The following is an 11105-nucleotide window of genomic DNA, read 5'->3' on the forward strand; positions in this document are numbered from 1 at the left end:
TTTAGAAGGAATTGATTCTTTAATTAAGAAAAAAAGTAAATACAGTCAAGTTATATTTCTACATGTATTGAATATGAACCTAAGTTTGCAGTTGTTGCAAAACAACTGCAATGGGAAACGTTCCTTCATCCCCTGTGTGGGATACCTGATATGTAGCGTATTTATCAACATCTTAAGCTACAAGTGTTTATGGCTATTTCATGCAGAATTTCAGTTTGCACTGTGTACTTCAATGATGCATTAAAAAGGAGTTTTAAACTCTTGAATACATTGAGAACTTGCATGCATGGTTTTGGGAGGTGAGCACAAGTTATAAAGCTGTTGGTTTAAATCCTGGAGTTTAATGAGAGTGTGCAAGCTGGATGTGTGGATGCTACAGAACGGATCAGGTCATAACTCTTTCTGCTTTGCTCCCACAGAATGTGAGAACTTCCTGGAGGATGGGCTGAGTGGTGTCTGTGCCTCGTCACAGGGTGGTCTTAAAAGAGAGTCCGGGAGCGAGTCTGACCTCTTCCCCTTGTCTGGTGATGGGATGGAAGACCTTGTCTTTGGAAAGGTAGGAAAGCCTGGTTGGGATATGGTTAAAAAACCTCTGAGGCCTGATCTGATAAACCCATACTGCAAATGGAGATCATCTTGGTTTCACTGGTGGATTAGAAACCTGGAAACGATTATCCTGGAAAGAAATAGATGGGAAGGATCCGGTCTCCTCCTCAGATGCAGCAACATGAGGGATATATTTACTTGCAGCATAATTCCAAAAACTGTAGCCCCCAGTGTTAAAAAAAATGAAAGTAATTTTGTCTGTCCAAAAGTAAATCAGGCACCAGAGGAACAGTTGAAAAGGTGGATTTTCTTGCAAGGTCATTAGGGATTGCACAGACAATATGAAATCCATCTTTAACCCATGTAACAAAGAGCTTTTCTCCAGCAAAGGATGACCTCTGTGCTGACACCTCTAGATTTATATACTGTAATTCTCAGAGGAACCAGTGTTTTTCTGTAAATTCAGTGTGATAGGAAGGAAACACTCACTCTAAATACTTCAGGCCAATTCCAGGGAATAGTTTTGTTGCCTAGGCGACATACCTCTAATGCCTGTTTGCGTGCAAGTAGAATGAAAATGTTTTCAAGTTTGCTTAAAATCAACAGCAGAAGTCATTAATAACCTTAGTCATTCCTGTGCCCTTTGTGTTGCTCGTGGCTGAGAAGGAGGAGTGGGAGAGACCTGAGAGACAGAGTCAGCCTCCTGAGCAGAGGTTTTTGGCATCAGCCTTTTGCGTCTTTGTCAGAGCAGCCAGAATTTATTCAGAAGGTGATTAAGTTTTTGCTCTTTAAGGATTGTCTTGCTGGTTATTTATACTTTTCTTAGCGTAAGTAGATGATGAAAAAGCACCCAGAAAGAGTATAGTGATGCAGAATCATAGGGATGTGAACCTTCTTTAGAGCAGCCATCACGTTGGTCTCCATCACACACTTTGGTGCAGCTCCAGCTCACCTGTTTGAGCAGATACAGCTCCTGCTCTGAAAAACTAAACTTTTGGAGTAGCTTTCACACTTGCTTTCAGAGAAATATATTTAATAAAACAAAATTCTGTTTGCTGAAATCAAATCAGATGATGGCAAATATTTTCCAGCAGGACGGGAAACACCACAGCCCAGGCTAAGTGATCTCATGTGCTATAAATGAACAGTAAAGTCATCCTTAATGCATGTGGTAGGGCACAGAGCTCACCAGCCTCACCCTTTCCCATCTTACTCTCAAAGGGATCCGGGACCATGGATTGTGGGAATATAAGGCTGTTTGTCAGAGCTGTTTGTCTTCAGTTTTCTTGTGCAGAGTGACCAAAATTCCAACAGCCAACTGCCATTTGAGCTTGATTTAATGCTTGTATGGGGATGGGTAGGAGAATAGTGCTGTGGGAACACAGCAAATTTTATACTATACAGAATTTTATCTTTTTTCCCCTTTTATATTTGGAAAGTTATCTTCTCCAAATGCAAGAAAGAAAATTGAAACATAAAAAGAACAGGTCGTGCAATGTAGCAGGGATGCTGCAGGGAAAGAAAGGAAGAGGTGGTGGGGAAAGCAGATCTTCAGTGGCCAGTGGAGAGAGGGCAAAGGGAGGAAATTTTTTTCTTTGTAGAAAGAGAATTTCTTAATTTGGCAGCCTTTGCATTGCTCTCATTATGTGGTGGATTGCACACTTCTTCTGCAAATGGCTTCAAAAGGTTCCTGAGTTGAGTTTAGGAAGTTATTCAAAGCTAATCTCAACCTCAGTCGCTTTATTTGTCTCCGTTTGACTGACTAATTTGATTCCTTGTCTCCTTTCTCAGGATTTATCCGAGTACCTTTTCTACAGTTAAAGTTATTTCTAGGAGGACCAGAGACACTAGTTTAGCATTGTGAGCCTGTTCTTTAATTAAATATTCTTTGGTTTTAGACTACTGAGCCCAGCTGTTAGAAATGCAAATTATGCATATTTTTAATAACCACTAAAATAACTGATGCCTGTAATCTTTCTTCTGAAAAATATTGTAAGATGCATGTTTTTGGTGTAGTTGATAACTTATAAACCTATTAAATAGTACAATTTCCATATCAAATTGAGAAGAGAGAGAATATGTTTATGAACAAAAAGAGGATCTCAAACCTTTTGGTGTCACGGTGATTATTGTTATTACTAGTCCAGTTCTTGTTTCTCCTTTCTGTGGAGCAAGAGTTGAACTTTTGTCTACTAGGGTTGGGTTTTTTTACTGTAGAAAAAACTCCTTTGTTAACTGCTTAATACATGAAAGAAAACTGAAGGAAGAACAAACTGTTGTCTATCTTTGGGCTGCTTCCATAGACATCACTTGAAATGTATAGATTGTAAGCCCTGGTTCTGTCCCTGGGCCATGAAGCATTGGGGTCTATGGGGTCACAAAATCTGCAGGTACCTTAACTTGTCCCTGGTGCCTGATGTGTGCTCTGTACCACCTCCTTGCCCTCTCCTGTGCTTGTCTCTTTTCTTCCTGAAGGATGTTGTGCTGAGCTGTGTAACGTGAGCTGCTGGGTTCAGGGAGCTTTAGCACTAAAACCTGCCTTGTTTTTTCAGACTTTAGAGGCTGTCACTGAGACCCAGAAATTGCTTCCAAGTCTGTGGCTTAAGCAAAGTGTTTTGTTTTCTCTGTGTCAGCGCTCCATTGCCATGTCCTCGTCATCCTGCTTTTCCTTCTCCATCTCAGACAGCCATCTGGGCAGGCTTTGCAGCACCCTCCTTCTTGAATGATTAATGCTGCATAAGGTCATGTCTCACAATCATCTGGCAACATCCTGGGGTGGAGCCCATACGCTTTGCTCATCTTAACTTTTAACCTGCCACCGAAATCCTGCGTTACTGGGAAACTTTTTAATGTGCCTCTTGGGAAATGATTCGGGCAAAGGGAGTCCGGAGCCCACAGATCATTTCCAGAGGAAGGGACTGCAAGTCAGCTTCTTGAATTTTGTTTAATTTCTGCTTTTGTTTTGGTTTACTCAAGGAAATACACAAACGCACAAGTATTTTGCATTTATTTTTCAGAATTATTGTTTCTTTTACAAAAACAAACAAACAAAAACAGCAACAACCATGCAGAAAATACAAACCTAAAGGATTAAAAGGTTGAACAGAAAGGGGAAGACTCCTCCACTCCAAATCATAAAAGTTATGATAAATAATTGATAGGAGGCCACTATTGAGGTTAATTTTAGGGAACCTGGAGCCATAGGCAAATCCAAATAAAAATTGATTCTGCTGGATTATATGTCAAGCCAACCAAAGATTTTGGCTTGATACTTTTAGTGTAAAGGTATTCCAAGGAAACTTCAGGATGCCAAGGTTTAATTTTTTTCATCTTCTTTTTAAAAATACTGTAACACCTTTAATGTCTTTGTCACATGGAAGATCAGGTGACAGAGAAGATTTGTGTCTCAGCCCTTTGCACGCTGTCATCACGGCAATGATTGAAAGAGCATTTTAATTCCCCTTATCAAGACCTCCTACAGTGGAGGGATTTAGTTGAAGAAGTTATTGTATACCCTGACCATCCTAGTGATTTCCCTTATCCCTGTTCTTGAAGAAGCACATGCTTTCTTTCTCAGAATACTCCCTTTTATGCCTTATCTGATTTTTATTTACTAGCTTCTCACCAAGTACTGTTTCTGAGAGCAAAGAAAATGCCCATTAGCAAATATCTGTAAAAGCTCTTTTCAGCCATGAGGTTTATGGTCATAGTTAAGGGCTGAATTTGTTGAGGTGCAATCCAGCAAGCCTAAATTGAAGAAAATTAATATTTCTTTAGTGTTTCATTTTTCTCGTAGGAAAAGAACACATTAGAGAACCACTTCTGTTCAGCAAATAGTGTCTTTTTTTACTCAAATAGGATTAAAAAGAAATGCATATTTACTGGCCCTTGGCCAGATAGCTGATTTTTTGCCGAGGTGACTACAATATAGATGTTTTAGATGTGTCAGCCACATTTGGCATTTTGCAGACAGAGTCCTCTTTCATATTAACTGTTTTCTTTGTTTAAGAAAAAAAAGTCATTGAAATGAAGGCAGAATATTTTTAGAGGAATAAGCATGGGCCACAAGTTCAAGGGAATTGTTTATTATGTTCTGTCGTCAGTCTGATGCTCAAGGTAAAAGTTAAAAGGGGCCACATTTATTTCCCTTTTTTTCAAATATCTCCTTGAACTGCTTTTTATGATAGCAGCCCTAAATCTTCCTTGTTAGGGAAGTGGGTTTTGTTCTTCATTTTTAACTGGAGCAGTATTTTCATCTGGGAAATAAAAATTCCTCTTTTTTCCTCTGATTCCTCCATAAATAATTTGGTGTTTTGCACTATTGTTGCTAGATTTGCATGAAAGTTAATTGTTTCCAAACTATCCTATACTTTGCACAGTCCTCTCCTCTCCTGCTGTGCTGCCCCAGTCATAGAGTCCTAGAAAGGTTTAGGTTGGAAGGGACCTGAAAGATGATCTGGTTCTAACCCCCTGACATGGGCAGGGAACCTTCCACTAGACCAGGTTGTTCGAAGTCCCCTCCAGCCTGACCTCATGTCTGACAGTATTTTCCTGTCTCATAGAAGTGAAGCAGACTGTTTCCTCTACTGCAGGAGTATTATCCACATAATGACTACTTGATTGGTCTGTATTTAAGCAGTTCAGTGAGCTCTCATCATGACTCACACAACTATCAGATTATCTTGAATAATGCCAAACGACATCAAAACCTTCACAGGCCATCCATTTCAGTTCCCTTTTCTTTTAAGCTACACTCCTACTCAAATCTGTCAAATCCAGTAGTTTACAGAATAGAGTTTACAGAAATTCCCCATTAATATTTGACATACATTACCATGAAATGAATGTTTGGAGGGGGATGTATTTTTAGTGTGTATTTTTTAATATTTTGTGTTTAGAAGGTATACTGTTCTTTGGTGTTGTCCTGTGGATGCTGTCTTTCTTTTTTCTCTGTTTCCCTTTGATGGATATAAGAAGGGAAATAGTGTGACAACATTTGTTTAAACCAACTTAGGAACATAACTGTGTGTTAAAATTGTAAGAATAAAAATAAACTTCTAAGAATAAAAAATAACTAAGCATGAAACAGGTCTTCCCTCTAAATAGTGAAATACTTGATTAGAACATTTTTTGAACATCCCAGTTTCTTTTTATTCAGTTAAATAAAATGTTTTTAGCTTACAATGTGTGCTCATCAAAAAGAGCACAGAAAAGCAAAAGTCTCTGGAGTGTTTAACACTGCTGGAGTTGAAGGAAGTCAGTGGGGTGGGATCCAGGGTCAGGACTTCCATGAGACAGCACTGCTGTTCATCCTGCCCTCTGTGGGTTCTGATGTCCATCTCTCCCTTCTGAGAATGGGATTTTGCAGCCCACAGTCTTCTGCCAAATGAGAGCTGACAGCCTGCAGCTCCTCCAGTGCTCAGCTTCTGCCCAGCCCTCTGAGCCCACTGCTTGAGGACAATTACCCGCTGTGGCTTTGCTGAATAGTCTGTTGTACATGGCCTGACAGAGCATTCTGACTATTATTATTTTAAATGATACAGCACAGGGCTCTGCAGGAGGATAAATTGAAACTTCCCACATAGGTCCCTCAGGGCAAACACCATTTCAGACTGGAGGTGATGTCAGAGAGATGCTTGTGTTTTTTATGTTAGCCACGGGGAATGCAGAATGCACACGGGCTCTTCTCAGGCTGTATGGTCAGCGTGTGGCCTTGGGCCAAAGAGAACCAATTTGGCTTCTACATACTGGTTTTTGAGCAAACTAAACCCAAAAATTGCAGTATGACTCGAGACCTGTAATACAGGGTGGCTGATCCTGTAGAATATTTTTTTTTAATTACAGTTGGATTTGAAAAATACTGCAAACCCTGGTATTAACTTTCTGCTTAATGGAAAGTAGCAGGGGACAGGGATTTAAGCTTTTATTTTTTTTCTGTCTGTTTTCTGCTAGTGAGTAATTGTCCCTTTTGTGCTGCATGATGCAGTAGAACAGTGCATTGGCCTTAAGCTCTACAAGCTGATCCCAGTCTCACAGGAGAGGCTCGAGTTTGTCATCAGGAGTTGTGATGACCCAGTTCCCATTACTCGCTCTCAGTAAACCTTTGGCAGTTTTATGGCACCTCGATCAATAATAGGTTTAGCCAGAAATGGTGAGAGGAACAGGATTTGCTGTGCAGGATGAAATGTGGAATTGGGGAGAGGAAGGCAGGCAGAGGACCTGAGATGGGAGCCCAGGGTTATGGCAGCCAAGGGTGGAAGAGATCACCCTGCAGAGCATTTGACCCTCTTTGGAAACCAAAGCAAAAAGTCTCGGTTCTGTGATGGTTAATTTGCCTTAAGCTGTTAACTAAGAAATCTCTCAGCTCATGTGAAATACAAAATATTTGCATTTATTTAAAATGCTAAATGTATTCACTTCATTGGAAGTGTTCAAGGTCAGGTTGGATGGGACTTTGAGCAACCTGATCTAGTGAGCAATGTCCCTGCCCATGGGAAGGGTGTGGGACTAGCTGATCTTTTAAGGTCCCTTCCAACCCAAACCACTCTGTGATTCTACTCTAATATATTTTTAATTTTTCTTGCCTACAGCAGCCTGAAGAGGAGCAGTCTGCATGTGATGTCACCAGCTCCAGTTCCTCTGCAGATGACACCATGTCCCTGGAGAGGAACTCATCCCTGGGCAGCGACACATCCCTTCCCTTCCCACCGACTGTGAACTTTGCCCAGCCCAAGGACAGGCACAGCCTGGATGGCAGCTGCACCAACATGGTGGCCTCTGAGGGAGGAGAGAAGGAAGAGGAGCTGGACAGTATCACAGATGTGCCCACCCATTCCTCTGTCTTACGCAACTCCATGCGACCACTGTCTCCTTTCCGTCGGCACAGCTGGGGGCCAGGGAAGAATGCCACCAACGAAGCAGAAATAAACCAGAGGAGGTGAGTGTAGAGCTGCTTTGATTTACTTTACACCCATTCATGCACATTTATTTGAGCTTTAGGCTTGGCATGATAAAACAGAAGAGTGCGCGGACATCGCTTCTGATTATTTCTTTTTCACTCCAAAGGTTGAAGACAATCTCCTAACATATGTTTGTTTGTTTTTCTTAAATTAACTTTCAGGGTTAAAGTACTTAATACCTACAGTATGCTTGAGGTTTTCAGAGTAAATGGAATTACCTTGGGACAGGTCTTCCATTAGAACTGTCATCACCCCTTTCTATATGAAGGGCTTTGCTAAGGGAATTATTGGAGTGTTAAATCTTGTTGATCACAAAATAAACATGGCCATTATTGCTCTGATTGTATTAAGACATAGCACAGGCTTTTAAAAAATGGTGTGGAGGCTCTTCATCGTGGTGAGGTGGGTCATCCCTGTTTCACAGAATTGGTTCCACCTCAGTCTGTCATGGACAGTAAGTCCCACTAAACTCATCACCAGTGCCCCTGGTGGTGTCCGAGAAGATTCAAAAGAGTAGTTTTCCCAGTTGTTCTTTCAGAAGATGCAAGAGGGAGAGGTGTAACAGCCATGTGAGTGTGTAAATTCTGGTGCCAAGTGACTGGGGGAGAAAAATTTGCTCAGTCCCCCTTCTCAGTGGGGAAGATGAAGTAAAGGAAGATGCAGACCAAGAAGCAGTAATTGGTATAAGGTTCCCTGCTATGCTCTGTTCAGCATTGGGGCTGCTGGACACTTGGGGTCAAACCCTGCATGTTCTGAATCCAGTGGAGGTTTGGCCAGTGTTAATGTGTTTAAATGCTTTCAGAGCATTAAAACTGAGTTGTTTTAGGAGGGCCAGGTTCCTCCCTGCAGCTCACTGAGGCTGCAGCCCCCGGCGTGCAGTGCAGTGCCGCTCTGTGTCTGCCTGCTGCCGTCCTCATGGCCTCAGGTCTGCTCTTAACAGAAAGGGAGTCTTTGCATCCGGTGATGGATGGCATTACATTAAAACTGGCCACTCACAACTGGTTCCTGGTAAATTTTTACTGACCTGTTTGGATAATCCAGGGAGAGGCAGCAGCCTCCCATCAGGAATGTGTACATCCTTTACACATTAGGAGCGGTGGGTGTCAGTAAGGGAATATTGTATACCCTTCAGGTTTTAAAGTCAAGGTTGAAAAACATTCAGGACCCTCTGAGTAATATAGGGTGAAAGATTTATTATTATTGTTTTCTACCACTGTCACCTTTTTTGGGGCTTCATTCTTGGTACTCAGGTAATATTTACATAAATTAAGTAATACTTGTCTTTTTAAAGCTACAAAAGAGTCAGCATATGACATACCTTCAGGTTTATGACTGAATGAGTCCATAAGCTTTTAAACTCATTTGCAGAGATTTATTTTTAAGTGTAGGACTTGTTGCATAAGGATTTCTGGGGGTAATAAACTGCATAGCTGGCAGTCACTGCTAACACTGAACAGATGGGGTTAAATTCTGCTCAGATTTGGAGGCTGTTTCTGATAAGGGAAAATACATTCATTGTAAATGTAAGAAAATCTGAGTTAAAGGAACAGTAAGTGTTCTCTTATGTTCTCAGATACAGCTGTGGCTACATAAGGATAGCTGTCACATAGGTTAATTAAAAAAGAAAAGCTGGGTGGATCTACGGTGCTGATTTGGTTTCTGTTTGGTTTTATGCTTCTGTTAGAAAGGAATTTGGATTATTTGGTTTGTTGTTTTCTTGTTTTCCTTGTTCTTTTCACATGAGGCTGTTGTGATGTTGAGACTCTGGTGGCTTAGTGAGCAACAACAAATACTGAGGAAGTGAAGCACAAAGAAGTGACTTTCATAGAAATCAGTTAAATTTGGAGTGTTTCCTTATTCATTTATTTCATATGCAGTAGATACTTTTTCATTTAATGGGAAAAAAGCCTTATTTGTAACTCGCCTTTTGCAAATCTTTAAAGTGAAGTAACGTAGAGCACAAACCTTAGCTAAGGTTTGTCCTGCTGATGTGCTGGATCTGTGCTGCTCCCAGCACCTGCCACACTCTCTCCCCTCCCATGGGCACCTATGGCACTTCTCTGCTCTGTAGGTGAGCAGGGTGCACTCACTAAATGGGCAGAAATTAACCAAATAAAGTGTAATTGCCACCAAAACCAGACCAAGGATTAGAACTGGGCTGTGGAGCCAGGAGGAGGTGTCTGTCACTGATGGTGACAGACTACACCATCAACTGAGCTCTAAGAAGTGCCTTCTGTCCCAGCAAAGGACTTGCAGCCTGGTCCAGCCCCCATCCACACCAAAACCAGTCTTTCCCCTTATGACGAATACGTAACTAAGTCAAGCTTAAATAGAGCTCCTGATACAGGACCCAAAAAACCTACAGGAAAAAATCAGTCTTTTTTAGGATTTGGCCTTTTCCACTGTTTATGTTACCTGTTGTAAGAGGGACAAGCGTAAAAATTTGTTCACAGAAAAGATCTGAAAAAAAGGTAATAATCTTAAATGAAATGTGAAAAGATGCTCAGTTCCCTTCCGCTTCCCCTCTCTCCTCAAATGAACTTCACAGATAATCCTCATGTCTACATTTTGCTATTAAAAACACAAAGAAAACCAACAAGGTTGCCACAAAAGGATGTTCATCCTTCAGTTAATTCCTGGCATTCATAGGGGATTTGAAATGCCTGTCTTTCAACAATGCTGCAGTGTGTTTAACGTTCCGGCCGAGGGACGAAACGCCGCTGTTTTCCACTGGTGGATTAAGCACTGCAGAACTGGAGCTGGTGTTAATCACTGTTGCTAACAGCTTCTGTCAAAGAGGTTGGCCTTATCTAAACTTTAAACTGACCTGGCTTTGGCAGCAGCAAAGTTGCAACATGGTCAATACCCGTGCAACCTTCTCTCTGTACAAAATGCAACAACTGAAACCCGGATTTATTTGTAATAGAGAGGAGGAACACAGAGAATCATTACTTCCTTTAGTATTTCATTTTGTGTTTTCCCTGTATGTCCATTCCCTCTGTTTGTGTGTCAGGGATATTAATCCCTTAGCTGCCATTTGTTCATTTTTTTCCATTCAAGCTGCTGACCACTCTCCATGATTCATTTTCAGTTCAATGCGAGTACTGGGGGATGGTATAAAGAAGCCTCCCATTCATAGGAGAAGGTACAAAGCCAACTAATGTGACTAACTGTTTTGCCTTTGTATGTCTACTAACTCCATATTCTCATGTTAGTAAACCCATAGTACCTCTGGAAGTGTTGGCATTAGAGGTGTGCATCCTGCTTGGCTGCTTTCCCTCTCCAGTCTAACCCAGGGCAGTTTTTCTGCCCCACAGAGCACACGCCCAAGCCATTTTCTCCAGGATGATATGTTAATAACTTGGAGAAGTCTCAGATATCATTTAGTTGGCCTTTGCTATGTGTAAGATTTGGAGTTGTGTTAAAATGATTGTTTACCTGGGAGCGTGTGTGTGATTTAGATTTAAAGCACATCAGAGACTCCTGGCAAGACTTGCAGAAGGGGCACGTGGGGAGGGAATGGATCAGACACAATCTCACATTTGGAGAACACTCTGCAGATCTGCAGCTAGTTGAACTAAATGGCTTTAATTTTGCTGT

At 41.3% G+C, this 11105-nt stretch overlaps 1 protein-coding gene across 10 annotated transcripts in view; it reads left to right on the forward strand.

Annotated features, from left to right (window-relative positions):
* Positions 1 to 11105, forward strand: part of AKAP13 (A-kinase anchoring protein 13) — a 213160-nt gene that overhangs the window by 153716 nt on the left and 48339 nt on the right. For 6 of the 10 annotated variants that reach the window (XM_017805073.1, XM_017805077.1, XM_017805078.1 and 3 more), the window contains 3 exons: positions 420 to 556; positions 7137 to 7483; positions 10597 to 10650. In XM_017805073.1, coding sequence (XP_017660562.1) covers positions 420 to 556; positions 7137 to 7483; positions 10597 to 10650 — 538 coding nt within the window. The remainder of the gene's footprint in view (positions 1 to 419; positions 557 to 7136; positions 7484 to 10596; positions 10651 to 11105) is intronic. The other 4 variants (XM_017805082.1, XM_017805083.1, XM_017805076.1 and 1 more) reach the window with 3 other exon arrangements.

This window comes from Lepidothrix coronata, unplaced genomic scaffold (genome assembly GCF_001604755.1).
Source record: "Lepidothrix coronata isolate B3197 unplaced genomic scaffold, Lepidothrix_coronata-1.0 Scaffold11, whole genome shotgun sequence".
NCBI lineage: Eukaryota > Metazoa > Chordata > Aves > Passeriformes > Pipridae > Lepidothrix > Lepidothrix coronata.